This window comes from Lingula anatina, chromosome 1 (assembly GCF_051362555.1).
Source record: "Lingula anatina isolate TDL-2025a chromosome 1, LinAna3.0, whole genome shotgun sequence".
Classification (NCBI taxonomy): Eukaryota; Metazoa; Brachiopoda; class Lingulata; order Lingulida; family Lingulidae; genus Lingula; species Lingula anatina.
In genome coordinates this window covers 26895099-26922767 of record NC_141767.1, presented here as the reverse complement: position 1 = coordinate 26922767, position 27669 = coordinate 26895099, and the positions used below count along the sequence as shown (strand labels likewise).

At 34.1% G+C, this 27669-nt stretch overlaps 3 protein-coding genes across 10 annotated transcripts in view; 1 reads left to right on the top strand and 2 right to left on the bottom strand.

Annotated features, from left to right (window-relative positions):
- Nucleotides 1-663: 663 nt before the first annotated feature.
- LOC106157129 (phosphorylase b kinase gamma catalytic chain, skeletal muscle/heart isoform) lies at nt 664-17405 on the bottom strand. Of its 6 annotated transcripts, none has more exons than XM_013532636.2 (14): nt 17233-17405; nt 12336-12723; nt 10213-10388; nt 8781-8835; nt 8453-8518; nt 8128-8200; nt 7871-7961; nt 7001-7091; nt 6492-6521; nt 5670-5793; nt 4745-4840; nt 3375-3455; nt 3116-3157; nt 664-2919 (listed from the first exon to the last, which is right to left on the bottom strand). In XM_013532636.2, exons 2-14 carry the CDS (start codon nt 12482-12484, stop codon nt 2671-2673), a joined length of 1323 nt encoding a protein of 440 aa, XP_013388090.1. In that variant the 5' UTR covers nt 12485-12723; nt 17233-17405; the 3' UTR covers nt 664-2670. The 6 variants fall into 6 exon arrangements, with proteins under 6 accessions (XP_013388090.1, XP_086859037.1, XP_013388093.1 ...); XM_087002911.1 differs by lacking the exon at nt 17233-17405 and adding an exon at nt 14974-14992; XM_013532639.3 differs by lacking the exon at nt 17233-17405 and adding an exon at nt 14350-14515.
- On the top strand, nt 16678-26436 carry LOC106172512 (uncharacterized). 3 transcript variants are annotated; one of them, XM_087002907.1, is made up of 14 exons: nt 16678-16795; nt 17891-18012; nt 18506-18602; nt 18967-19110; nt 19480-19587; nt 19805-19939; nt 20173-20267; nt 20597-20666; nt 20903-20927; nt 21152-23355; nt 23593-23667; nt 24090-24147; nt 24317-24425; nt 24672-26436. In XM_087002907.1, exons 2-14 carry the CDS (start codon nt 17996-17998, stop codon nt 24835-24837), a joined length of 3303 nt encoding a protein of 1100 aa, XP_086859033.1. In that variant the 5' UTR covers nt 16678-16795; nt 17891-17995; the 3' UTR covers nt 24838-26436. The 3 variants fall into 3 exon arrangements, with proteins under 3 accessions (XP_086859033.1, XP_013408715.2, XP_086859034.1); XM_013553261.2 differs by lacking the exon at nt 16678-16795 and adding an exon at nt 17361-17531; XM_087002908.1 differs by lacking the exons at nt 16678-16795; nt 17891-18012 and adding an exon at nt 17389-17531.
- Nucleotides 26054-27669, bottom strand: part of LOC106157130 (uncharacterized) — a 33378-nt gene continuing 31762 nt past the window's right edge. The window contains exon 16 of the mRNA XM_087002910.1: nt 26054-27483. Coding sequence (XP_086859036.1) covers nt 26927-27483 — 557 coding nt within the window. The 3' untranslated portion in view covers nt 26054-26926. The remainder of the gene's footprint in view (nt 27484-27669) is intronic.

The following is a 27669-nucleotide window of genomic DNA, read 5'->3' as shown; positions in this document are numbered from 1 at the left end:
TTCATGCTTCATAAAACGACCAGAGACCTGAGAAGGACATTTCAGTTATAATGGCGAGTTGCCTTGAATTTTCAAGTAGGCTAGCTTTTGATAACACCGATTTTAGAAGTGAGAATAGGACAACGCTATACTACTAATATGAAAGGGTTTGAACGAAACTCGTCGACTCTGAATACAGCATGTCCACCGTAAAACTAGACCCATTGAAAAACAATTGACAGGAGAACCCAGTGTATCGAGACCTTGTATGTCACCATTTCTGAATCTGAATAAGTCAACGTCGTAGGGCCGTAGACAAGAAAAGTCGTTTTCTAAATGGAATACCTTCTAAAGATTAAGGGGAATAATTGTTTCCCGTAAAATGGTTTTAGAATAATAATAAAAACAGGTTAAAAAAACTCCCTTTTTATAGCCATTATTCTTCTGTGTCACTCTTTTTCGACTTTAGAATAAAAATCTTTGGCCCCTTTCCCATGCGCAGGTATGATAGACTACTTAGGCTACTACAGCATGAAAATGAAAGTAATTAGCGTTTTTCCCGTTGTGAAAAGGTACAATTGTTGCAGCGCAGTGCATCTCAAACTTCCACTAGAGCACTATAGTAGAGACGACTTTCTCGTCATAATGGAATTCCTCGTTAAAATACAAGAACACAACTCATACTTTATTTTTCAATGTCAACGATTTATTAGGAAAAAAATAGACATAAACAAACATGGAATGGCGCCTTGGCTTACTGTTACTGGTTTATTTGGTATTGGCAAATAACCAAACCTGACACTGTCTTAAGGTGAACGCAATAGTACTGAAAAGATTAAATAATTTGACTGCTGATAGGTTATAAGAACTGAAAAATACGGAGACTGTTAAAATAAATTAGAGATTACCTTGAATGCTAATTTTGTTTAAAAGTACTTGTAAAATACAGACGCATTAAAAGACAATCCACATTCATAATAATGCTTATTACTGCTTTTCAGAAAGCATTAGTTAAAACTTTTCATTGAATAAAAAAGAATCCAAATGTTTAAGTCATTCCATTATTTGTTCTACATTTTATCACTTTATGATAATCTTTGACCAAATAGACCCCAGTCTTACCTAATGCAACCAAAAGATGGAAATACTATATAATCACCTCATTAAACCTTAAATGTCTTTAATTATTTTCACCTGATCATAAGGCCATTTGATTAAACACCATGCAAAACCATATATAATAATAAATAATAAGTTATGATGATCATAAATAATGAAGACATCTCATTGAGAGGCCTTTTTTAAATTAGGTATAATTGATGACTTATTTGTTATCATGCTAATGATTCAAAGTGAGTATTGGAAGGAGCGCCTCTGACTGGTGATTTTTTGGTATGCAGGCAGATATATCAAATTATACACTACTTTTATAACTCTACATATGAGGAAACAGTAAGAATGTTGTAATACATGGGAGTTCCCTATATTTACTTCAAAAGTAACATTTACTGGTCACAACATTGTTCATTGTGAAGTATAGCCAACGTTATTTGTGTCTAACATAAATAGCTTCACATAGGGGAGATTATGACAACTTCTGTTCTTCTGCCTTAATAAATAAATAAATAAATAAATAAATAAATAAATAAATAAAATAAAAAAGTACTGGGTTGAAAAGTGACCCACCTGATGGTCTACTATGCAACATGTTCTATCTACACTGCCATCATGAAGCCAAAACTACAACTTTTTTTTTAAGAAACAGCTCCTTATAAGTACAGAGAGCAGCATCATAACCAGTTATTTTACACACAATACACTTTTTACTGTTCACTTTCTTGCCACAAAGGGCACTAAAAATTAAACACCTACCTACTGGAAAGTGTGCCTCTAATATTTCAACTAACATATGCTGTAAACCAATATTTAACACAATTAACTTTTAAGTCAATAAAACTATCAACAAAAAAAATGACTATTAAAAAAAGAAACTTTTTTTTCAATCAAAGTAACTACCAACAAGCAAGGGAAAATACCACTTCATGAAAAGATATGAAATGAACCCCAAAACTGGTGTAAAATTTCAACAACAACATTACATTTAGTTGTGCAAAAGTTTGAATCATTTTAACTGAAATGCATAGCTGCAGTGATGCTGGAACATTTCTACAAACTTCATCATGTCTCCACTAAAATTTACTTCACTTGTTACCACCATGAGATTATGCTGCAACCATAAAACAATAGCTCTGTGAATGAAGTGCAAGTAACCTTACTCTAACCAGAGAAAAGAGACATGACCCATACGCGTGCCAAGGTGCTAATCATAAGAATGGAAGCTCTCCAGTAAAAAGAAGATTGGCTTTCTTCGATCAAGGAAGGTTGACATAATCTTGTTGGAAATTGAAAGGGCATTCGCTGCTCACCAAACTGTATATCTAACATAGCCATGAATGTGGTCAGTGCTGTTCACAATTGACTTCAATAATAATAATAATTATGAAAGAAAAATACTGATATTAGTATTTCCCCTATGCCACACACTGTGTTCAAGCATAAAAAGTGAAACAAAAACAACAATAAAAATGTCAACAAGAACAATCCAGCAGTTCCGTCAATTTTATAAAAAAATCCTTTCCAGGTGGACTTTTCTTAAAAATACATTATCACCGACTAGCATCTATATCCTGATCACCTCTTCTCTATTGACATACTATTTTTCAAGTCCCTTTTAGGTGTGATCTCAAACAGCGCTGCTCTGTTCTGCTCCTCTCCTCGTTTCACCCAATGTCCATAGATTTTAAAAGCACCGCCATCTATGATTTTCCTGAATGCTTTTATGGCATAGGGATCATTGCATACAGTCTCTAAGTTGATGGGTGGTGGATGTGTGCGCAGTCTTTTCAAACGTATAAGTGCTTTTACTGCCATACCTGCAGCCTAATGTAAGAAGGGATAAAAACAAACCTCTGATAATTTTTAATTCAAATGTCCAAGAGTTAAAAGGAAAAAAGGGCCCATTTACAGTATTCATAATAAATCCTTAGGTATACACTTAATTTATCATTTTTAAAAATCAATATCAGGTGTTTGAGTATATTTATATATATGGAACAAAAGCTTTGATAAAACTTACCCTGAATACTCTCAAAGGATAAAATGTTTTCTTTTCTAGAATCTGAAAACAAAGGACAAAAATGAACAACCATAATTGATATACTAAAACAGATGTCATTATCACTTCAACTTTAAGCTGCAGTGTTATAATCTTAGTTCAAGAAGAAATACTGCAATGTCTTTTATAGAAATGTCGTGGCACCTTAGAGTTTCAGTGTTTTGTGTAATTAATTTAATATACAATTGTGTATTAATTTGTTATCAAACAAATTTCTTACCGTTCTACTGAAGAATTCATGTGCTAAGACTTCTTTGGATGTCAGTCTATTAGAGGGGTCAACCACTAGCAGCTTTGAAATCTAAAATAATAAAGGCATCAATTTTACTTAGTCAAAAGTGTCTACAAAAGTTGACCCAAAATTTGTTTGAATTTTAACTAAGACTATAATTGTAAATAAAGACAAATATCAGGTAAGAAAAAGAATTGAATTTTACTAAGAATGGTTCACTTTCAAAATTTATCCACATCAACTATCCACATGTCAATACAAGAGATTTAGACACGGCACAGCATCAAAGCAGGCAGAATACATTTCACTGCCCAAAGCTCAATGCCCCATAAATCATCACAATCAGATTGCATTGCTAAGCCATCACAATCAGACTCTGCATTGAGAGCACATCTACTGCATTCACATAGATCAAGCTACAAAGCACTTGGGGAAAGTCTTCTTTAACCAGCCCTAGGACCCAGGTGAGAATGCAATTTTTTGTCTGTTCACATCAACTTTAACTTGAAGCATTTCAGTTTTATATATATGGTCCCTAGCAAGCAAAATGACTTATCGCTGGTAAATTTGTGGTTTGAGCCTGACCTCAAAAGAAAGAAACTAAGAAATAACCTTTTTATTGCTTCATCTTATCATCTCACAGCCAGACTGAAAACTAAAAGGGTTCAAGTTAAAACTGGTGTGAAGAAACTGTTAGGTTAACTATATTAATGGAGAACTATAATTAGTAAACACATTCCTGAAAGGAATAAAAATGAAAAGGAAGATAGCATATATAGAAAAAAATTATAACAATGCATCATAAGCAGTGGGGTAAGCAAAGATTCAGCTAGACACAATGTTGCAAAATACAGTCATTTAGTAAGTAGATTGGATTACTGACAAGAATCAAAATGCAATCAAGTTGTTGATTGATTTTTTTTTAAACAAAAGTTTTGCTGAGAGTTGCTGTTCAATTAACTGACTGGAAACTAAGAGCACCCATGTTACCTCTCTATACATTGGAAAAAGTCATAAATATGTATGCACGTCCCAAATGGGCAATGTAGGTTCTAAAAAGAGTTAGTAATTGGAGAAAAAAAATTCCTGAATTTTAATTTCTATAAGATAAATATGTGGTAATAGATCTGAACTGCTACTAGCTATTTGAATTGATTCCATATACGTTGTCCTGCCCCATAGCATTCCCAACTATATTCTAAAGCAGGGATTATATACATCACTCAACTAACCACCAGTCTCCAAAGTGAGACAAGTTCTTTAGATGAGTGAAGTTAGTAGAAAATAAGTGTGGTACTAGTATATATATATATCTCTATATATATATCTGCCGTGGCATGCCTCCGACCACCTCTCACCTCCTGGTTGGCATTGTCGTCAGTAAAAAAATTGTGCGCAAGTGATTGTGTGGCAGAGAGCCTTTGTTTAGGGTCGGTTACTAACATCCTAGAGACCTAGAAGAAATGTCATTTTTGGTTAGGATTGGAAAGTCTTAAGTGAATATGGGTTTGGGTGGATGTCTTTCTAAAAACTGAAAACTTGTCAGTCGCATGTCTCTGTGAATGACATACACTTCAATTTCAAAAGAATATGCAGAAGCATTCCATCTGTGTCTACATTCATATGGGTTTTTAATAAGGGGATTAAAAAAAAAAACTCTATCTTCACTTACAAGCAAATAAAACTCAAATAAACAAATAGAAGGGAGAAATGAAGAACTAAAGACTGGGTACTTCAGTGCAAACTGTTAATATATACTAGAGCATGAAACAAGATCTTTCAAAGTAATTTTCAAAACTGTGTTAACTTGCATAAAAATAGCAATTTTACAACACTCACTATAATAAAAGAAACAAACACAGCTTAAACCACAAATGCCAAGGCACTGTACAAATCATTAGGAAAAAGCTTTCATTTTCACAGAAGAGAAGCAACCTACTGCAACTCAGCTGCAGAACGAAGCACAACGTTAACAGTAAATACGGCTGATTTGAATTAAGCTTTAGTCATAAGTGATATACAACCTGGCATAAATGCCCAACTCTTAAGTTAAATGGAGAGAGGCATACAAGATATATGTAAATGAAAATTCCCCTGATTATTTAGGTATAGCACATGATATCATAACCATGTTTCTACTATTTGATTTGATTTTTAAAATTTCCCTCTTTTTTATTCAAATACCATAGCAAATGTTGGCCAGCTGATACATCACTTATGAACAAGGGCTTTTCACACACAAAGGTGAAGAAAGTTTCTCCTAAATGTGCCATTTATACATACCAGGTCCTTTGCAACTTCACTAATATCATCCCACTCAGGACTACTAAACTTGTAGTTTCCATCCATAATAGCGCGCAACATATACATTTGCTTCCTATGCCAAAAAGGAGGGCATCCTACCAGTCTGAAAATAAATTTTAGATGAAAATGAAATGAATACAAGACCAAGCTATACAGCAATAATATACTAATTCTAGGAGTGATTCCAAAGTATTTTCATACCAAAAACCTTTTTTTGCCACGTAAAACCACTACTAGCCACTACTATCCATAAAAAATTTAAGCAGTTTATCATAGGTATAACTGTACATCATTTCTCCCCCTCACTTTACCTAAATGATAACAAATTCAGGATGGGGAAAATTATGACGGAATGAAAAATAACTGTAGAATGACCCTTTTACTTTTATAAACTGGCAAATGAAATAGGTAATTGTTTAATCATAAAACTTTTGACAGCAGACAAACTTTAGGCAATGTTACGTTTATGAATCAAAATTTGAGTAAAATCTTATTTTGTCAATCTAAAATTTTATCTTTTATGTATTTCATTTTAACTGAAATATTCTTTTTCTAAATGATTATTACCGCTCTACAATAGAATGAATCATCCTTTTTTATTGTTACCTTTCTTATCATAAGCAGACACAATGATAAATATGTCATAAAAACTTCACGAGTTCCACTTTAGGGCATTTCATATCTAATCTGATAAGAAGCTAAATTATAGCCTCAATCCTCAAATCATCACTTAACAAACTATTATTATTATAATTAAGTACCATGCCTGCATCCAGAATACATATATCAAATGATACTTACAGAGTATACATGATAACACCACAGGCCCACCTGAAAGACAGATATATATTAAATAATATATTGATTAAACACATTTGAAACAAAAAGCTGAATAATATATATTTAAAAGAACTTGACCAGCATTTGCACAAATATGTGAAAAACAGTACTGCTGTTTGGATTTTCTCTAGCTTTGTCATGGTATCATAACAAGCAATAAAGCAATAGAGGAATAAAAAATATTCTAACAGCTTATTTATTTGAAATTTCAAGATTCTGCATTTCAAGTTACAGGTTTTAATTACAAAATGTTCTTTCTGACAAGGACCCAAATCACTTTTCTCAACTTATTGTTGGATTTCAGTGAGAAATAATTAAAATAACAATAATAAATAATTAATTAATTTAAAAAATAAAAAAGGGTGTCTGCTATCTGCATAATCCATAAATTACACAATGCAGTTTCTGACTTATGAAACAATGAGTTGACTTAAAGATGATCATTTCCATATGGGATAACATCTACTCACATGTCAGCTGGTTTGCCATATCCTGACACATCTTCAAACATGGACACTTTCAGGACTTCAGGCGCAAGATACCCTGGGGTGCCACATAAATCTACAAACCATTCAGAAATAATATATATATATATACCATCAAAGGCTATCAACTTTCTAATATGAGGTATGAGGGTATGTTTTAGTCGGTATCTATTGCCACTTACAGCATTTGGCTGTGGTCTGACATCTTAATCAAAAGAAGGTGTCCTTTAAAAACCAGTATTCATTTGTCATCTTCTATGGATAGCCAGGGCATCCTATACACTTCCTACAGGACTTGTCTTATCAGTTAGAGGAAATGACAGTGGGCACATCTTATGCATGACAAAAGCAAATGATTCATGTACATAAATTCTGTTTTTGGTAAAGGAGATGGTTGACTCTTAGTCAAAAGTGCAGATCATTCGTTAATGACACAAATCTAAGTGTCGAGAACAAACACAAGTGAAATGTTTAATTGACATGTAATTTCACAACGTATAAAGACATCTCCTAAGTGGCACTATAAAGTGATGATGATTAGAGGACACAGGCAAGTAATGCCAATTACATGCTCCACAATGCTAAATTAAAGAAGACTAATATCTTAAAGGGGTACCTGAGAGGTACCTCTGCCCCAGATGTTAGCAGTTTACTTATTATTCTCACAAAAAAATCTGTAAGCTTTTCTTTTTTCAATTTGACTCAATATTAATTGAATTATATTTACTAAAATTTTAAAAGCATTTTAATGCTCAATATGAACTTGACTTTTCCTACTTATTCAAATTATAATGACAAAATTAAATTAATAAATATTGTAAGAATTGCAGTTGGACCAACATTTTAATTACTTACCAAAGAGTTCATTGTCATTACTAACAACTGTGGCAAAACCAAAATCTGACAACTTCACATTCATATTATCATCTAAGAGGATATTTTCTGGCTGAAACAGAATAATATAATATATTTACGTTTATGTTGAAGAAAAATGAAAATATCTGAAGTAGGGTTTGTTTTGGAAATTAATTTACAAACAATCATAATATGGAAAATATCTAAGCAAAGCACTATAAAACACTTTTCCTACGCTGATGTCAGACAATAAATACCTTGAGGTCCCTATGAACAATATTCTTGTCGTGTATAAACTCTACAGCATCAAGCAACTGTTTCATGACGATTCTGAAATGGAAAATAACACTATTCTAAATTTCAAATTAAGACAAATGAACTTTTTTTGTTTCTTTGAACATGTCTATTTGGTTAAAATGATATAACAATCTATATGATGCAGTGCTTACAACATTTCAAAATAAGACGTTTCTTGCTACATAAAAAATAACATCAAAGCCACAAAGAGGTCTAAAATATAAAATAAATTAATAACTTAAATTAAAAAAAATAGTAATTTCCCATAGAAAAATGGATAAATACCTTGTTCTTTTTTCTGACAATGTGACTACCTGATTAAGGTAGTCAAATAACTCTCCTTTCTTGCATCTAAAATTAGAAGAATGACTATCATAACCTTTTCACAAATATATATATATATATATATAATAAACTACACTACCTGATATCCTGTGTGGTTCTAACCATGATAAAGTCATATATAAAACAATGCAAAAGCAACCACAACTGGGTGTTGTGTCAACACAGGGATCATATCTTTTACAGGGTATATATCATATACCATTACAAGGCCAAGGCATAATTTTGTTTAAATTACCAAATAATAATAATAATGTTTTTAAAAACTTACATTTCAAATACCAAGAAGATGAAGGTAGGAGACTCAAAAACATCATGGAGTTCAACTGCAAAAGTAATTAAAATAATAATTATAATAATAATATATTGATTTTCAGTCTTCAAGGTAATTGAATTACATCCTTAATTATTTCTGAGAAGGAAAACTGCATATTGTAGAATTTTATTATTTTGTCATTTCCTTGTACAAAAGCTCTGACTACTAAAGTTCCATACATCCTTTAGTGTTCAAACCATCCCCATTTGGACCGGTTCCAAAACAAGTACTGATGCCCCATTACCAAACCAGCACAGGCTTAATTCTACATTTACCACTATATGATCTACCCCTTTTTGCCACAGAAATTATAATACAATGTCAAAGTCACCTTCATCAGAATATGGGGGTGTAAATGTATCGTAGGCAAGAATCATTTCCACATTATAAATGTGTTACAGGGAAAACTATTTATAACAACTAGTAGAGTGTGGTTTTGTGCAGTTTGATACAGGACTTGTTGAGATAGAGAAAGGATATCTTAAATACTAAGTGTTATGTGGGCAGGTCTGGTTAAGTGAACATAGCAGTCAGGCAAAACAGAGAGAGAGATGACTCATTTTTAGTTTCCATCCTCCTACACTCCCAACAGTCTTGCTTCACTTTAACACAGTATACTAAAGATAATCAAATCATAATAAAGGACATTTTTTGGGGTTATTTTTTCAAAAGAGGTAATGCACAATATGATATAAGTCCTACAAATTGTCTTAAAAAATAACTTTCACAGCTGATGAAAATAATACCACAGTGTAATTCACTAAAATAATCCCCGGGCAATGATTCAGATATTAATTTCTTCACATTAACAGATGTGAGCTCTCCATACAGCGACATGGATGTAAAACAATGCTTCACCATATTCACACTGGTCAGAATAAGGGGTTTATTGACCCATTCAAGGTGACTTCTATACAGGATACTTGTGCCAATGGTTTGCCAGGTAACACATACTAGTACATGCAGGCATATATTATATACAGATACCAAAGAGGTTACACCAGATAACAGGATATTTTATATCTAGGAAGTGCTGAAGTTATCCCTATAAGTGAATGCATACCACTCTGCTATGTAATATACATGAGAGAACAGCTGCTGGAGGGAGGGGGGGGGGGAGCACATTATATCCTTGTTCATTATTCATCAATGGAAAATTTAAGTGGTCTTCCCATGTGTCTGTTGTACTAATGATAAATTAACAAAACTTAAACCATTAGATTTTTTCATGTGTTTAAAAGAATAACTGTCCACGCCCACTCCTCCCCCAAATTGCTATGTATGTGAATGAAAACTATATTTTTCCATTATTCTCTCTTTAGGTATAAAAAATTAATTATCCACTTTGTCTCACACCTCTTCCTATGAATGATTAAATAAAGCTTACTTATATGTGGGTGGCCCGCACACATGCGCAGAATGTTGATTTCTTTCTTTGTTGCAGATTTTAATTCTTCTGCCTGATGGTCTGTAGACTTTTCACAGCTTATGTCTATAATCTTTGCAGCAAATTCTCTACCAGTTGATTTCTCTTTCACTCTTCTCACCGTACTGCTGACCCCCCTGAAATAAAGAAAACAAACATGGCTAGTGCCCACTTGATTTAAACAAAATTAACTTCTTACATTTCCCATAACGTACAGTTTTCTTGGTAAATTCTTAATTTAAAAAATGATTTACAGGTTCTATTTCTATTTATCAAGTGCAATTTATGTACATTTTTAGTTTCTTACACTGATAAATACTGAAAATAATAATTCTTATATAAATGTGTTTGAATCACTAGTTGTTGTAGTTAAGGAAACAATTTGGTCTGATATCACAGTGTTTAAGATTGGCAGGGACTTCTTTTTTCTTTAAAGTTCTAGGGACATGGTCTCTAGCAACTATCTCAGCTTTGTTGTAAACTTACTCAAGAAAAAACTCAGCCAGATTTATGTGTAGTCTAGGTACATCTTTTTTACATATTTCATTTAATATTCCAAAGCAGAAACAGCAAAACGTTACTGAATCACAGGTTAAATGGTGACAAAATCCCCTTGCTTACATCTTAATTCAAGCTATATCAACTTACGTAGATTCCACTTTACCACAAGCATAACACATTGTATTTTCTAATTGTTCAACTAGTCTCTGCTTAAAACTTTCATGCAGGGAACCTGAAGAAGTTTATAAACAGAAGGATGCTTTGAGGGTTGGGCCTAAATGCTGTATTTTGATTGGACAATAAACTTGGAGGTGTGTCAACGCGTCCTTATAATGGTAACAAAATGAATGTTTAGCCCAGTTTATATCCCATTCATTCAGATTAATGTCTGGACAAATCAGGGTGTTTTGGACATTAATCGTTTGTGTCCATTCTCAGGGCCAGCTGAAATGCCCCTCAAGGTCATACATAGCCCATTATCGTAGGTTTGTTTTCAAATGATTTCTTAGCAGGATAACCACCACCTGTTTATTTACATGTTTGTTTGCTGAGTGATGTAATAAGTGGCCTGTAATCATGTACCTACAGTGTTTACTTGTTTTGAGGGGCTCTATTAAATGATGTCCACTAGTCCAAGAATGATTCCTTTGTTTACCTGCCTGGGAATTAATGGCTACTTATCATTGCATTGTGCCTAAAAATATCTTTTTGGATTGACAGGCTTTCATTTGTGTACGCCTGACTCTAGAGACCCAGCATGATGGCTAGTAAACAAAGCCCTTAACATTTATTGAAAAAACGTGGTCAGAAACATAGCTGAAAAAAATTGGATCAAAACTGTTGTACACTGTCACAACCCTTTTTCCTAAGTAATGCTATGGTTTGTCCTTGGTTACCATTTATCTGAAAAGTGACTTTTTATCTCTTAATACAGCTGCTCTTATATTGGATTCTTAACAGCTGTAAGCCTACAGCACTAGGTGCTCCCGCACATTATCTTGGTGCTAAGTGAGGCTTAATCCAGAATTTCTTTACAGAAAGTGGTTTATCATACTGATTTTCATTGTCTGGATACAGAGACTTGGATCCATACATGTATAAATCTCAGCTTTATCATATGCATGTCAAGGTAAGAATACCAAAAACCAAGAGAAACCATATTACGGGTAAAAGTAAAGCTCTGCATTCTAGCATATCAGAAAAAATATATTAAAAAAAGGTGAATATTCCATTAAAATATTAGCTCAGCTTTTCTGAACAGACTGAAATTAACTGTATGGATATTTTTTTGATAACTAGAGTTTTAAGGTTTATGACCTCCATCGAGGTTATGCTTTTTGCCTTTGTTGGTTTGTTAACACCCTAACTCAATACGTTACAGATGGATCAGATATTGACTAACTTTGAATCAATAACCAATTTTGGTTTTGACGCATAAATTAATGATAATAAATAAATAACAACGAGAATTGAACTGCCTTGGCATAGGTCTGCACTATCTAATTGTGCTTTTCTAATTTTTGTTTAAGTTCTCAAATCATCTGTCCCTGTCGACATGTGCAGCATTCCAATCCAAAACATACCTTCCAAGGATTTCCTTGGGTTCATAACGAGCATAAAACTCCTTTGCGACACTCTTGTCTGGCAAATCATGATCTGGTTCGTCCTCGTCGAATGCCATCCTGTGGTCAATGACATTGGATAGAAAGGCCAACGGATCTTTTTCAATCATTTAAATATAAACTTTGCCTATGCACCAGGTTCATATAGTAACTGTGCTATGATCCTGATTCTCTTCCTGGGTCTGACTGTGTTTGTGGTCTCCTGGGGTGAGGTCCATCCTCACTGGCACCACACCCGGTCCAGAGTAGCTGATCCTGACCTAGGAGGTCAACAGTTCAGGAAGTTTGTGGCACATGGCCCAGAACACATGCAGTGTATTCACGGATTACTCTTGGTGGTGGCATGTATCTGAAATCAAAGACGAAATAAATATAATACAAACACAGCTACAAACATCATGTGCTTTTGTAGAGTTTAACATAACACATGCCCCTTCTATTTTCTGGAATCGGGTACAGCTGCCTACCTGAATATCAATTCTTATTGCTCACTGATGTCACCTGTACCAACTAATAATAACCAAACAGACAATAACATTCAACAGTTAATCTCCAAATCTCCCCTATAATTAACAACTGTAGTAGAAATGCCTCTAAAGGTAGGCTCCAGATGAAGGCAATGCTTCCTCGAATGGTTAGAAAAATCAATTACTACGACTTAAATCAAACTGCTGTAATATCATTAATTTGACCTTTGGTACTGGGTGCATTCTTTATGTGTTGTGTTTACATGTACCAACAGTATCATTCATAGTAAACAACTCTCTTTCCAGTTGAAATGAGGACAAACATGAGGGGGAAACATTAATAAATAAATCACTTGCTTGTTAAAGATGCCAATTAATGATTAAAACTGTTTTTCTAAGTGCCAATTAATGATTAAAACTGTTTTTCTATTCTTTACAGTTGAATAACCGATATCCACTGATGAAATGATAATTATATCATTAACTAAATCACATACTAGCATACTAAAATTTATCATAAAATTATCAAAGTTAATGGTACTCAGTCTAAACTTCACACTCAGTCTTTCTTTTTTGAGGCAAATTTAACTTCTCTTTATCATTCCAAAAGGAATATAAATTTTGGTAGCAGATACCCAGCAGCAGGAAAATACAAAACCAGGCAAAGGTCATTTAGAATTATTGGACCATGTTACATGTATATATATCATTGGGATGAACAGGTGACAGATAAACCTTCATTATGATGTTACCATTGGTAAATACCAATTTTAATTATAGACATTATAGGATAAACCTTCAGTAAATGACAACCATTACTAACACACTGCATTTACCTATTTATTGTACATAAATAACATGGTTAAACTTTGCACCTCTGCATTAATATGCATTCCCATTGCAGTTGCAGCAGAAAGTTTGTATTAGGCAGAACATGTTATTGTTATTAACCTCCTTGATAGATTAGAGTACATCAGTGTTTAGAATGTTATCCATGGTGATAGTTGCTTGCACTAAGATCTAGTACAATATATTGAACAACCACCATCTCCTAATGGTTTATGTGAGAGTTTCAGTTTATTGCCCCCTTCTAGCCAGCTGTGCCAGTGTTGATACTAGAACATGAACAGGTATCCCAACCATCCAGAGTTCATAGCACCAGAGGCACATGTTTAACTTAAATGTCATTAAAATATAGGGTACACCAGAATGCAAACAGACTAAGACCCTTTTTCAACAAACTTTTTTTTTTGCTACATTAAAAGTAAGAAACCCTATGTAAAGAGGGCAAATCCGATCCATAGCTATTATCATGATAATGTACGCTTGCCGGTACAAAAAATCTGGATGCTACTAAAAAAACTAATATCATATACGCATGTCAGATTGAGAACCATAACTAGTAGTCTCCATCAGCAAGGTTATGTAATACACGTAGTTTATTAAGTAAGAAGGAAGTGCCAATACCAAGTTTAATCCCTTTACCTCTTAGCAATTTTATACCTTACCTATGAACAGGCACTACAGGAGACTAAGGTTATCCAGATGTCAGTGATTGATACAACACCAAGGTTTCTCTTTATCAAATGTCAACTTGAGGGCAGTCAATTTGGCAGTCTACTGGTCAATCATACTGCAGCATGTAGCCAAGACAGCAAACTATGCAGACTACTACTGAATTAAGATACATTTTGTATGCATTTAAGTCTGTTTCTGTAATGAGATAAGTACAGTAGTCTTTTTGGATCATACACAGTAAGGTTATCTTACTGAAATGCTTCATGATACAGAAACATAACAATTTACTTGTTGTTAAACTAAACTGGTGACTGTGGATCTTTTGAAAGACTGAATATTTCAATAACTCAAATTCTTACAGGTAAAAAAAAAAATCTTCACAATAAAATGTTTTTAAAGTGTTCACAGCATTCATATTATACACAATATGCATACCGTGCCAAAAGGTATCAACCATAAATCTATTCATTTAAATTACAGCATGCACTTGGCACCAGTAAAAAATTCCCATCATTTTTACTACACAATGCCCTTCATCGCTTAACTGCTGCATTTTTGTAGCATGCAACTGCACCTATTCTTTAAACCACAATTACGAAGATGAAATAGAGCACCTGTATATCTTGGTACTTGTGGAGTTAATTGCTGATTCATGTGTCTGCAAAAAAGGAAAAATACTTCATATTTTGAAATTGAATATTGAAGTTATTATCTAGAAGTTGAAGAAGCTAATGGATATGGTTGTAAATTCAATTATCAACCTGTATTTGGCAACATAAACATGCTGAGAAACCCATTGCATTTTATATTGCAGGCATAATCTTTGTTATAAAAGGAGGAATTTTAGCCTGCATTGGTTTATAAGCTATAGCAAACATCCAATATAAAAGATGCCACATATAGGGGTTCAGACATTCTAATTGGTTTAGGGTTAAACGCTCCATACTCTTCCCTCTTTCTAGGTCATTTCCCAAATTACTCAATAGCATATATTGACCCAGATGTAAAACCTAGCTGCACTAACAACCATACTTAAAAGTTTGCTTTCTTACTGACATTTATATCTTAGTAAAGGAATAGCTCTCTGTTAATGCTAAATCTAATGCTGGATCTATTAGATATACATCTGTGGCTCCATCAGACTAATCTAATTTATACTTGGTATATAGTGGTAACCAGACATATTTTGCATGTTCAGAGCACAGGTGTACTGTATGTACAGGTAAAAGTATTGGTAGGCTACTGACACAATACATCATACATATATATCTGCCTGCTGAGCTTAACCTTGCCAATATAACAGCTACAGGTCTTTATAACTCTGCATTTCAAAGTGTTGGGTAAAATGCAAGAAATAAATGCTATAGTATTGAGTATATCTAGCCTTTTTCTTTAATTTTGATGCACTATGATAAGCTGAAATTGACCTAACATAAGAGTTTATCAATCTTGTCATTCTGTAATAATACTGTATTTTTCACTTATATAAAATCCCTTGTTTCAACATTCTTTGATGTATATCTAATAAAGCGCATCAGCCTTAAAGCCTTTGTAGACTAGAGGCATTGGTCTATATACATCTAGAGAAAAATCAATACAGAAGTCACTATTTATTTTCTCTGCAGACAGCACTGTCTAAAGTTTGTCTGGTTGGCATCAAATAAAAACAAAAGCCCTACCAGTGTTTTAAGATTGACAAATTAAGATAAGCTCAGAGGCATACATGTATGTTTAATGTCACACTAATGAGGTATTAGTCTTAAACTCCATATACACTCGGCTTGTGATTACTTGGAAAATGATGTTTGGTCTACTTTTACTATTGGTCTGAGGGAATTCTCTTGAGGTGGGAAGATGGTGTCCTGAACGTTCTTGATAATCACTAAAGTTGTATCTTTGTTTCCATCATCAGTCAGCTACATGTACAAAAATGTATGTATGTATCTGGGGTAGCACTAACACTCGCCAATTTAGCGAAATGCTAAAACTGACTTAAATTGGCTAAAGGAAAAGGGCTTGATTTGACATGTTTTAGCCAAATTATAACCATTTTGATAACAAATTGACAAAAATGTGGTGATATGGCTAAGCGAAAAAAAAATTGCTAGCGCTACCCCAGTGTATGATAGTGTTCAAAAACTTCTATAGCAAAAAGTTATTTCATTATGGCATAATGAGGTCTCTAGAGTCTCATGACACTCCCTGATGAATCTCACAGGTCATAAAAATCTACTAAGATGCTCAGCATGCAGTAGCATCTGGTCATGTAACATTTGATAATAGCCTTTCTTCTGTACTGGTAGTAAGCATATCAGAGAGTTAACTTCAAGCCTATCTTAACCACACAGCATCAAACTAATGTGCAGAGGGCTGTCTTAGGAGTGCTGGAGATGCAAAGAATGCAAACAGGCAACCAAGCCAGAGAAGTACTTAGAAGTATGAGGTTACCAAATCTGCTTGATTTTAGTGGCTGTAGAACTTACTAGAAGGGTCGCAGTTCGTATCAAGTAATTTTTGCAATATACATGTAGTTATCAAGCATTTATAAAAAACCCCTTTGAGTGTCTCTTTAATCCATCAATGTATTGAGATAACAGGCGAGCTTAGTATTCTATGTATCCTTAGAACACTATAGTATAAGTGACCATAATAGTATACAGTGTATTGTACAGTAAAATAGTTAAGTAGTAATGCCAATGTTTTTTTTTCTTACTACTCCGTTTGAGACAAAATCATATGAGCATTCCATAAAGACAACTTTGTCTATCTATATACAGTTGAACTGTAAATCATTTAACAGTATTCAGCATACTGCAGCATACGCCCCGCTGTTTATATCAAGTAATAAAACATGAAATGTGGGTGATACTCACATCGACAGGTTTCCTGTCCAAAAGCTAGTACTTGATGGCAGCCGTTTTACGTCACTCTTACCTTCGACATGACATTTTGACCTATATATTTTCCACACTTCCTATGTTGCAAACCCCGCTCATTAAGAAGGATACACAAGCTGCTCACTTCGTTCTAAAGATTTTAAGTCTCGTCTGCACAGTTGCAGTAAAATGTCATAGTAATTTGCAAAGTAATATCACTTTGGAAGTCGTTAAATGGTAGTCACATGATCAGAAAATGGCGACGCACGTGAGATGATAGCTTGATTTGCTGCAAGGTATGTGTATCAGAATGAAAATTTTTAGATCTAGATTTATTTTTCAAAACTAAGACTGCTTGATTGTTTTTATGCAATCTGGTGGCTACATTCGTTTATGTGAACTCAAAGCATATGCTAATGCAAAAAAGCATAGTGTGTGTCCAGGTTAAGCAAGTTAAAACAAAATTTTAAGTTGACGTTATACATGTATCTAGGTCTTGAGGTTGATTGATCTACATTTGATACAACTTGTTGCATCTATTGTGCGTTCAGGCAAAGTATATGAAAGTGTTAAAACCTCTGTGCGGTAACCTGTTTTCAACATGTTGATGTGATTTTATTGAATTCAAGGTGAATATATTTCTTTACTTATACAGTGCACATTGCACCAGTATGATCCAGGCAGACTGATAACAACTGTTTTTTGTAAACCACAAGTTCTGTTATTGATGCCACAATAGGAGTAGCAGTAGGAAGATCAAATGGCGACTCATGTCAGGTGAGTGTGAGTTAGCAAGATGTCAGCGCAATGAAAAGAAATAGATTACACATACATACATGTACCATGCTGATTTTTATTATGTACAGACACAGATGTGACTTATCACTCCCATCTACCAGGAGCCCTGTAACATTTTCTGTATTTTTTTAACTTACAAGTATGATTATAGGTATGGGAACTCAGTCTAATGCTTGTTACACATTTTACTTTCATCCTAATCCAATGTTATGCAGAATTAGAATTTGATGTTGGCTATGCAGTTACAGTAAGCATAATACATTAATGCATCAAAATTGACAGTATCCTATTTCCTGCGTTTTTATTTTCTGGTTTTTGTCTGTACATTTGACAGCTTTGCTGCCTTGTTTAATATTCAGTTGTAAAAATCAAATGATATACTACCAGTAGGAGCAGTGTTTAAACAGTCAAAATGGCTAGAACTGATTTAATATTGTTTAAAAACTTTAAATTCAACAATTTGTATTTTCAGCCCGGAGGCACAGATGTTCTTCATCTATGACCACACCTACCTGCAGAAAGAGGAGGATGACCTGAAAGATGCCATCATTTATTTTGCACCAAATACTGTAAATATTTCCTGATATTCAGTGTTAAAAATGTTTATTATTTGGGCCTGTGTACCTTAACAATTATTAAAGTTTGGCAGAATTTTTTAAAGCTGAAATATTGACTAATCTGTGATGTAATATTTCCCCTTGGAAAAACTATTTATTTTGAGCAGTAACCACTTCCAACAAGTCTAAGGCTTAATTTGTCTCAAATTCTAGTTTTCTTGACTTGCTGACAAGTTGTTCAGTATTTTTCATAATAGAGGTTAAAAGCTAAAAGATCAAAGGTGTTTTAAATGCTGTTGCCCATTTTGATTTATATCCTGTTATGTATATATATATAGTTGAGTCAAAAGTTGAAAGAGGAATGAAATGCTTCTAGGTTGACATCAATGAGCAGTGTGCCTTGTGTGGCCAGTTGATGGGAATGGTGGGATTCTTCAAACATTTTACTGGGACAACACCTAAGTTTTTCAGGCTTCGCACAGAGGTGTTTGTTGTGAAACATGTTGGGAAATATACCTTGGTATGTTTTTTTAAATTTATTTTGTTCATTATGATAGAATTTTTGTAGAGACTGAGTGATCGATTTTTCAAAAATTACACCTGGTGAATTTATTTAAGTGCTTTAATAAAACATCAGTGAGATTATTTCAACTTTGTGAATGAAGGTATATGCATCTGAAGTGAAATGTGAAATAATAACAAAAGAAGATATAATGTGAAATAGCAAATAAGGGGTATAGTAGTGAGTGCCAAATGATACACATTCTAACAAATCAACTTGCAAATGCTTTTCTCATTTACTTATTTCACTTTTGTCACAGTTACATGATGAAACTGTGGAATTTACAAGTACCCGTTACTGTAGCTTGTATCTTACATTATTCCCCAGGCCATGGCAGGAGATCTACAGGAACCAGAGGCTTCACTCAAGAAGAAATTAGATAATCTTTACACTTGCTTTGTCTTTTTTATGGGAAATTTGGAATTACTATTTCAGGTGAGTTAACTTGATTTAACTGGTAAAACAGGACATTCTATTTGTTTGTATGCAATTTTAAGATGGCATCCAGTTTTCAATGTATAAATCCTAAAGTATTTAAAAGCATTAATACACAATCAAAGGTTCATAATTTTTATGTACTGACATTATTTATGTCAAGAGGAGATATGAGATATTAGATGATTTACTCATTGATATTATCTTAATTTTATAGCTATGTGATGGTGAAAGAGACAAATTTGTCTCCAGCATGCAGGCAGTGTGGGATTGTTACTTGCCATTCTCCAGGTTTTATGGGGATGCTGTGTCAGCTGCTTTTGAATCATTGCCGGTCATTGACCTACCAAAGGTGTTGAAACCATTAATGTGTCTAGCAGATTTCTGAATATATATTACCAAGAGAAAATTTTGCTTATGATCCTGGCATGATTTTAATATATTGTCTTTGTAGTTCTAGAATTCATGTGTTTCTAAGTAGCAGTGTTTCACTTTGCCATCAGTTACTTCATGTAAGATTTAGGAAAATATTCAAGGTGTATTTATGAAGTATATTTTACTAATTGTTTATTTTTTCTAATTCAGTCTGGATCTAACTTGTTTGTCAAAGCATCTAGCTTGTTGCAGGCCAGTCAAAGAAGACCAGGAGTTTTGGCAGGATGTCTACTCTTTAAGAACAGGTACATATTAGAAGTAACGTAGTTCTTCAATATAGAGCCATTAGACAAGACTCTCAGTGTGCAGTGAGGATTCAATTCAACAAAGAATAATGTATACTCCACATGAATACTCCACATGAGATTAACTGTTAAGGGTTACTGAAGTTTTGCATACAGTTTTATTGTTTTCAGTCTGTTTTTGTTACTGTGTTTGCCGTTCGGATATAAACACTGTTATTGAGCTGTTTCCAAACAGCCATGTGGAATGTAGTAGCATAACGTGTATTTGCATGTTTCTTCTCGGTCAAGCATTTGCTACACTTTACTTGTACCTGTGTTTGAATTTTCAGGTTACTAGTAACACAGCTGTCACAGGATCTTACCGCCAGGCTGCTGCTTATTAAACCACAACAAAGTCATGTATGAACTTTTTTAATATATTGATTTGCTTTAATCTTTAACCTATTCTGATGATGTAATATGAAATTTGTCATATAAGCTATCGACAATTTTTAGAATATTAGCTACTTTATATACTTTTTCTGTGACTTGCTGAACATCAGTCCATTCTTTTCTTTCTTTCTTTCTTTCTTTTTTGCTGTTAATTTCTTGCAGATTTATTTTTTAATCCCAAGATATATTATTTTTAATTCCAGCTTCCATGTCAAATATTTGAGCCAGGTGAGGTTGAAATTTTGTCTCATTTACTCAGTGATTCATCTTATATTGTAACCTTAAGAACATCTCATACAGGTTTTGTGTCCAGAACCTGATTGCTTTTTCTTCAAATTAAAATGGCAGTAGTGATGGAAAAAAAATTAATGCTTTCAGTCCTGTTGAAAAACATATACCTTAATTATTATTATAGCAAGTCATTAATGTATTTATTTGAATGAAAATTTCAGACTTCAGCCTTCCCAAAGGTGTGAGAATCCTGTCAGTGTACTTGACAGTGGAAGAATTTTTCAGCGTCACACCGTGGTTGACCAAAGTCGGGCGGCGGCACTATGCTACCACAGACTTCAGAAAGATTGCTAGAGATATTCGTTATAGTGCTGGCATAGATGTATTCCGCAGCAGCAGTGCTGGAAGCCAGGGAACTGTAGGCAGCAGCACAGATACAGGGTCTGACTCCAGCAAGTCGCCCCCTGGATGTGGAAATAACATGTCAGACTCTGTCACAGAGATAACATGTACTTTGTGCAATACGCCTGTACAAGGTGGGTGTGACTCTGAACACAATGCTGATGAGCTTAGAAACAGCGCTGGTAGTGTTCAAAGAATGGTGCAGCTACAACGAATGAGGGACACTTCCCCATCTATGTCTGATTATTCCAGTGTATTTAACTCCCCACAAAGTGTTTTATCAGCTTCTTCAAACTGTGATGTGCAAGGACAAAAAGAGGAATGCGAACGTCAGCTTGCGGATGAAGAGAGTTGTAAAGACTCCAAAAGACAAACCTGTATCAACCTGGTGAAAGAGAGATTTGATTTGGCCCAACCATCCTCTGGTGATAAGCTGATACCATCAGAAGCAGATGAGAAAGACCAGTCTAGAGTTTCTTTTATCAGCACTGACTCTGAAGTCAGCTTTGCAGAAGTAACTACAGAACCTTCAGTTGGAAAGACCTTGGAAAGTCACTCAAACAACAACCGAAGAGACACCACAGATGCCTGTATTAAAGATACAACTACAGAACCTTCAGTTGGAAAGAATTCGGAAAGTCACTCAAACAACAATGAAAAAGACACCACAGATGCCTGTAGTAAAGACTCAACTACAGAGCCTTCAGTTGGAAAGACTTTGGAAAGTCACTCAAACAACAATCAACAAGACAACACAGATGACAGTTGTAAAGACTCAACAGAAACAATATTATTTAGGTCTGTGAAGGAAGACGAGGAAAAAGGAAACATTGAAGAATCTGTCCTGCTTCTAGATACTGTTGATAAAGTTGAAGCAAATTTCAACAATGAAGGAACCCCTGCTCATACAGATAGTAGCAGTCTCTGCGGGGAAAATGACTCTTCACCTCCTCCCAATTCAGGGGAAGAAACTATGCATAATGTTACTACAGGAATACTCACTCATGATTGTGGTATGGTGCTTTCTGATAGATTTCAAATACCACAAAGCAAAGGCAGCATGGTGTGTGATGAAGGAAATGTAAAGCAGGGTGATTCTTCACAAAAAGACCAGGTCGAAAAAAATGCATCTATTGACAGTTTAATGTGTGAAGAAAATTATGCAGAACAAATTAATTCCCAACATGATGCTGAAGATCAAGTCTTATCACAGGACAACGAGGGCTTATCCCCTGAAGAAAAAAGTGTATCATGGGAAGCAGAGCACATTTCTCCTTTTAATAGCCCAGATAAACAAGTTATGTTACATTCCAGTGACAGTTCATCTTGTGTAGAACATAGTGGATCACAGGATGAACAAAATTCGTCAAAAAACGGCCCAAAAGATCCAAGCCCAGCTGGCTGTGATGCTGTGACATTTGAAACATCATCTGAAAATGAAGTAGCAATATTAGACAACAGTAATGAAGTTGTATGCTCAGAAAACTCCGTGGAGGATGAAGAAAAGAAAGATGGAGTACAGTATGATGAAGTTGGTGTTGAAGTTTCAGATTTACATATTAGCAGTAAATCAACATCAAATGACTTCATTCAAAATCCAGATGCTTTTAAAAGGGAAAAACAGGAAATTGAAGGCCAACCCCATAATGCAAATAAGGAAGGCAAAGGTTCTGAATTAACAGCCACAGACAGCCCACAGATTTCATTAAAAACCCCTTCATTTGAAAGACAACCCAGCAGAAACAGCCAAGATGGTAAAAGAACATTCCATCGACAAAACAGCAAAAAGAGCTTAGGTGGAACCAAAGAGAGGTCATCCATGTTCGAACGTCAGAGTAGCAGGAGAAGTCAAGATGGCAGCAGCAGGTGCCCTCCTGGTGTTCTGTCAGCCAATAAAGCAGGAGGTAAAGAGCTCCCTGGTTTGGAAAATGTGACCTTGTACATCCAGGGCCACTCTGATATGGTGCTGGTGCTGCTTATGGATAAGGAAGCAAGGCAGGATTCAGCAACTATGCAAGCTTTGGTGGGTCTTTTGATATCACTAAAATGGTTTATGTTAAATGGAAGAGAATAGATTTATCAGACTTTAGAAAGTCAGCATAAATGAAATAAATAAAAACTAAAAAACATTCTAAGGGCATATTAAAAGAACAATTTTTAAAACCTTTTGGTTATCTGTATTAGCACATTAAATGTTAGAAATGTGAATATTTGGTGCTAACATCTGTTATGCATGATATGGTTTTCTAATTTTGCTCAGTGGAAATATGCCCTTCCTCATTTGGCAGACCTAGAAGTGCAGTTAAAGGGGTGTGTCAAAGATGCTCCTAGACCAGTGAGTAAACTAAGCTTTAGGTTACAAGACTGAGTTTTTTTTTTTTTTTTTGCAATTATTTTTTCCTAACTTTCTCTTGCCTTCTTTGGAATACAAAGGAAAGTTTTTCAAATAGAAATGCATGTTACAAGGGTCTAATGTGGGATGCAAGTATGGAGTGCTAAATCAGAAAGATTAGGAATGTAAAATGTCCCTTTATAGGTTTCTTATCACTCTTTTAGTATCTTCTACAAGCAGGGGCGGATTTAGGCCGTCTTCTGGGTCTTCCGGAAGACGGTCAGATTTTCAAGTTTACATTGTTTACATCCATTTTTTCCTGTTGGAAGACGGTCAAAATTGGAGGATGAATCAACAAAGATAATTTGGAAGACTGTCAGTAAATAGCTCTGGATCCGCCCCTGACAAGTGATTTTTTTTTTCAGATATCTGATGGCACCTATAATTTCCTGAGGTATGATTCATTTCAAAGAAGTCTCAAAGGTAAGCAGTACTTAAAATATCTTAAGAAAAGCATTGCAACAATTTTATATTGATCTTTAGGTTTTGTACTCGTTATTTAAAGCAATGTAAGATTTCCTGAAATCATAAATTGTTGAGAAAAAGTAAACGCCAGTCAATTGAATTTAGAGACATTATGTTTTTCTTTCAGGTACCATAGTGAACCCAGTGTCAAGCCTTGAGAATGAATTTTATGATGGCGCTTGCCTTATGCACGAAGAATTTCAGAAGTCTGGGACAGTGAGAGATATAACCCTGAGGTATATATACATAATGCACCATGCCCTTTAGAATAAGATTTTATATATTTTTGTAATAATTTTTAAATTACACGTAACAGGTAAAAAAATAGAATATATCAGTAATAAAATCAAATTTTTAAGGTACATGGAATTTGAACAGGACATTACCAAAAACAAATCATCTTTCTTTGAAATATGTTTGTTGAAAACATTTAATAATTGTGATAATTTATTTCTTCTACCTTCATTCTGTCTTTATTTCAGGAATCAAACCTGCTGTATATATGGCCACCAGAATATCAATGATGAGACATACTTCCAAATGCTGAATGTTCCACGAGGTATGCAGTGGGGGGTAGACCCCATGGCTGTTATAGAGGTCAAGGCCAAGAAAGTTCTTCACCAGGATCATAACATATGCCTCTTATGATGTTTTAAAATTCTGAAAAATAATTCTGTGGAGATTTTACTTCTTTTTTGTAGATAGTGACAAATTCTGATATTCATTACCTTGAACCTTTGGCAGTAATCAAGCCAGTGACTTTTGTGTGAAATATTAGTAAATATCAGTTTGTGACTCAGAGAAAGTAACAAACATGCAGGCAGAAAAAAAATTCAAAAGGATATTGAGTGTAAGGATTATTTGGCACTATTAAACTTGTATACAACGTAATATTATGTAGTAAACACATTTGATTGGGTGAGCATATAAATGTTTAAAAATTACATATAGATATTGGTAGATATATGCACATTCAGTAACTGATTTTGTGAGAATGCAGCAAATATTAATACTGAGGAAAGGATTTGATTGGATCCTATCCACATCCCCCATACCAGATTTGTTTATCATATCTGAACTTATGACTAATGCTCAATGCAGTGATCTAATTATTGTCAAAGAAATGTTCAATTTTCTTTGAAATGTGAGAACTAGTTTAAACATGATTTGTCCACATTTTCCCCACTTTCAGCAACAGTATTCTGGCTGCATTGAAATGGCATGTGCACTTAAAGGGTTCGGTTTAGTGGATCTACATTACATGGTTTGTAGCTTATTATCAGATTTATTTTCTTGAAGGGCAAGTACAGGGAGCTTTGAAACTTGTTTTCTCGGTGTTATGGTCATTTTCTTTTTTTTTAGTTGAAATGTGCTCTCAGGATAGCAGATATGGGGTTTGCTTAAAATTGATACAGCCAAGATGGTCTGTAGATCATGGAATCTTTTTCTCAAATCTTAATCAAAGCTATTTCTGCTGCAGGTCATATTAAATGTAGACCATGTGAACTTTTTTTTATTTCTATGGCAGTCTGAAATAAGTACTTCTGACTCAACAATCCTTTATGATCCTGTTTGTAATTTCATACTTAAAGATTAGTTCATATCCTTGTTGTTTAATGTCTTTTATGGTACATACATAATTAGATTTGTAGCAAGATGTCACTTTTTGAGAGCTGCAACAGCCCTAGCAGTGTTTATCACAATCTGAGAAGACTCGCAAACACATTTGATTTTATTGAGTTCACATCATCTCAAATTGGTGTTTGAATAACTGGATGCTGCTCAGCATTAGTGTCCGAATTATTTTTATAGTTTTTTTTTAAGAGAAGTAATTTTTTTGTTAACAATAGTAAAAAGCTCAAGCTGGTTTACATTATCAGGATATTTATTCCTTTTTGACATTTTTCTTATTTGCTTGATTATTACAATCCCACATATATATTTATCTTTTAACTTAAAGATGTGAAGGTTCATCTACTACTTAATTTACTATCATTTATTTTTGTACTTGGTGATAAAATTGATCATGAACACCAAAATGTATAATATTCTGCTATAAATTGCTGTCGCAGTTTTAAGGTGAAGAGCACTAGTACTAGGTTTTGTACCACATAAAGGAACACATCTGCTAATAGAAAGCTAAAGCTAAAAACTCCTGTTCATTTTGTACATGCAAATGGAAAGGTTCAATTTCATCCAATAAGGTTATTTTATCAATAAACACTACATTATTGTGTATATTTCAAAGTATATTTTAAAGGCATTATAGCTTAATTACAAAGTTGGTTGTTTCTGAAGCAAAACGAAAAACCACACAAATGTGATGGTACAAGTAACAAGTTTATGGTCCCAAGGACATTCAATATACATAAAGTTCCTGCAAAATATCAAAATAAATTGTGTAATATTATCTCAAGCTAAAACAATGTGTTACAGACGACAACACGTTTACAAATTTTAACACGTTTGTAAATTTTCCTCATCTAATATTATTATATATTATATACAATAAAACTTGTAAAACACAAAACTGTCAATAGTTAAGAGAGGAAGAAGGCATCCATTGCCGCAAATAATAATGCAGATGCAACCTTTTCATTCTTACAATATATCATTTCAATTCCACCTACCAATAGGATTCCTAATTATTAAGGTAAGTTGCTTTGTACAGAAAAATATGCAACACTTCAGTGACTTTTCTGTAAACTTAAAAAGAGTTGTAGCAACTCTAGTTAAGTCAAATGCGAACATTTGGGAACAGATCTGACACCAGCTCTGGCTTTTCTTTCTTTAACTCTTCATATATGCATCTCATTCTAACACCCTGTTCAAATACAGTTTGTGCCATACCCAGCTCTTTATAGTTCTCAGGATAACCTTTAGTATACATAAGGGCAAGGTTACCATATTCATCAAAGCAAGGCGACCCAGATGCCCCATGCATAAAACTTGACTTCATTGACTGTCGATTGCTATCACGTGCATTTGCAAAATTGCCTGAAGGATAGGTTTGCATGTCTTTTTGAACATCTAAATCAATAAGTATTGTTGTATCTGGGTCATATCTTAATGGATCACATTTATTATGTCCTACAATACAGACATCTTTTCCTGGCTCCACATCTGCTATATCACAGTCGAGATCTGGTACAACATCATGGCTGTCTGCATTGCGAATGTAGAACAAAGCTGCATCCAATACTTCACTGTACCATGGCATATCTTCAAATTTATATGTTGTTGTTCTTGAAGTTTGTTGCAAATATCCAAATTCTACCTTGACTCCTTGGCAACCTGTAGAACAGGAAAAAATGAAGTAAAAGCAATATTCCCCCAGCCTCCACCTCCTGATTTAATACCTAATTGTCAAAATACTTCAATGTGTATTTCTTAAGATATCATAATGAGCTTTAAATAAAAGCATGTTCTCAGTTTTCACAAATACTACAAGGCACCCTTATAAAATGTTTTGATATGCAA

Coding starts and splice junctions, on each gene's coding strand:
- LOC106172512 (XM_087002907.1), top strand. Junction 19,940..20,172: donor CGGTCATTGACCTACCAAAG/GTGTTGAAACCA, acceptor TTTCTAATTCAG/TCTGGATCTAACTTGTTTGT. Junction 24,148..24,316: donor ATTTCAAAGAAGTCTCAAAG/GTAAGCAGTACT, acceptor TTTTTCTTTCAG/GTACCATAGTGAACCCAGTG.
- LOC106157129 (XM_013532636.2), bottom strand. CDS start 12,484: ATGATTGAAAAAGATCCGTTGGCCTTTCTATCCAATGTCATTGACCAC. Junction 10,389..12,335: donor CCCAAGGAAATCCTTGGAAG/GTATGTTTTGGA, acceptor TCTTTATTTCAG/GGGGGTCAGCAGTACGGTGA. Junction 8,519..8,780: donor ATCTTCTTGGTATTTGAAAT/GTAAGTTTTTAA, acceptor TTCTAATTTTAG/ATGCAAGAAAGGAGAGTTAT.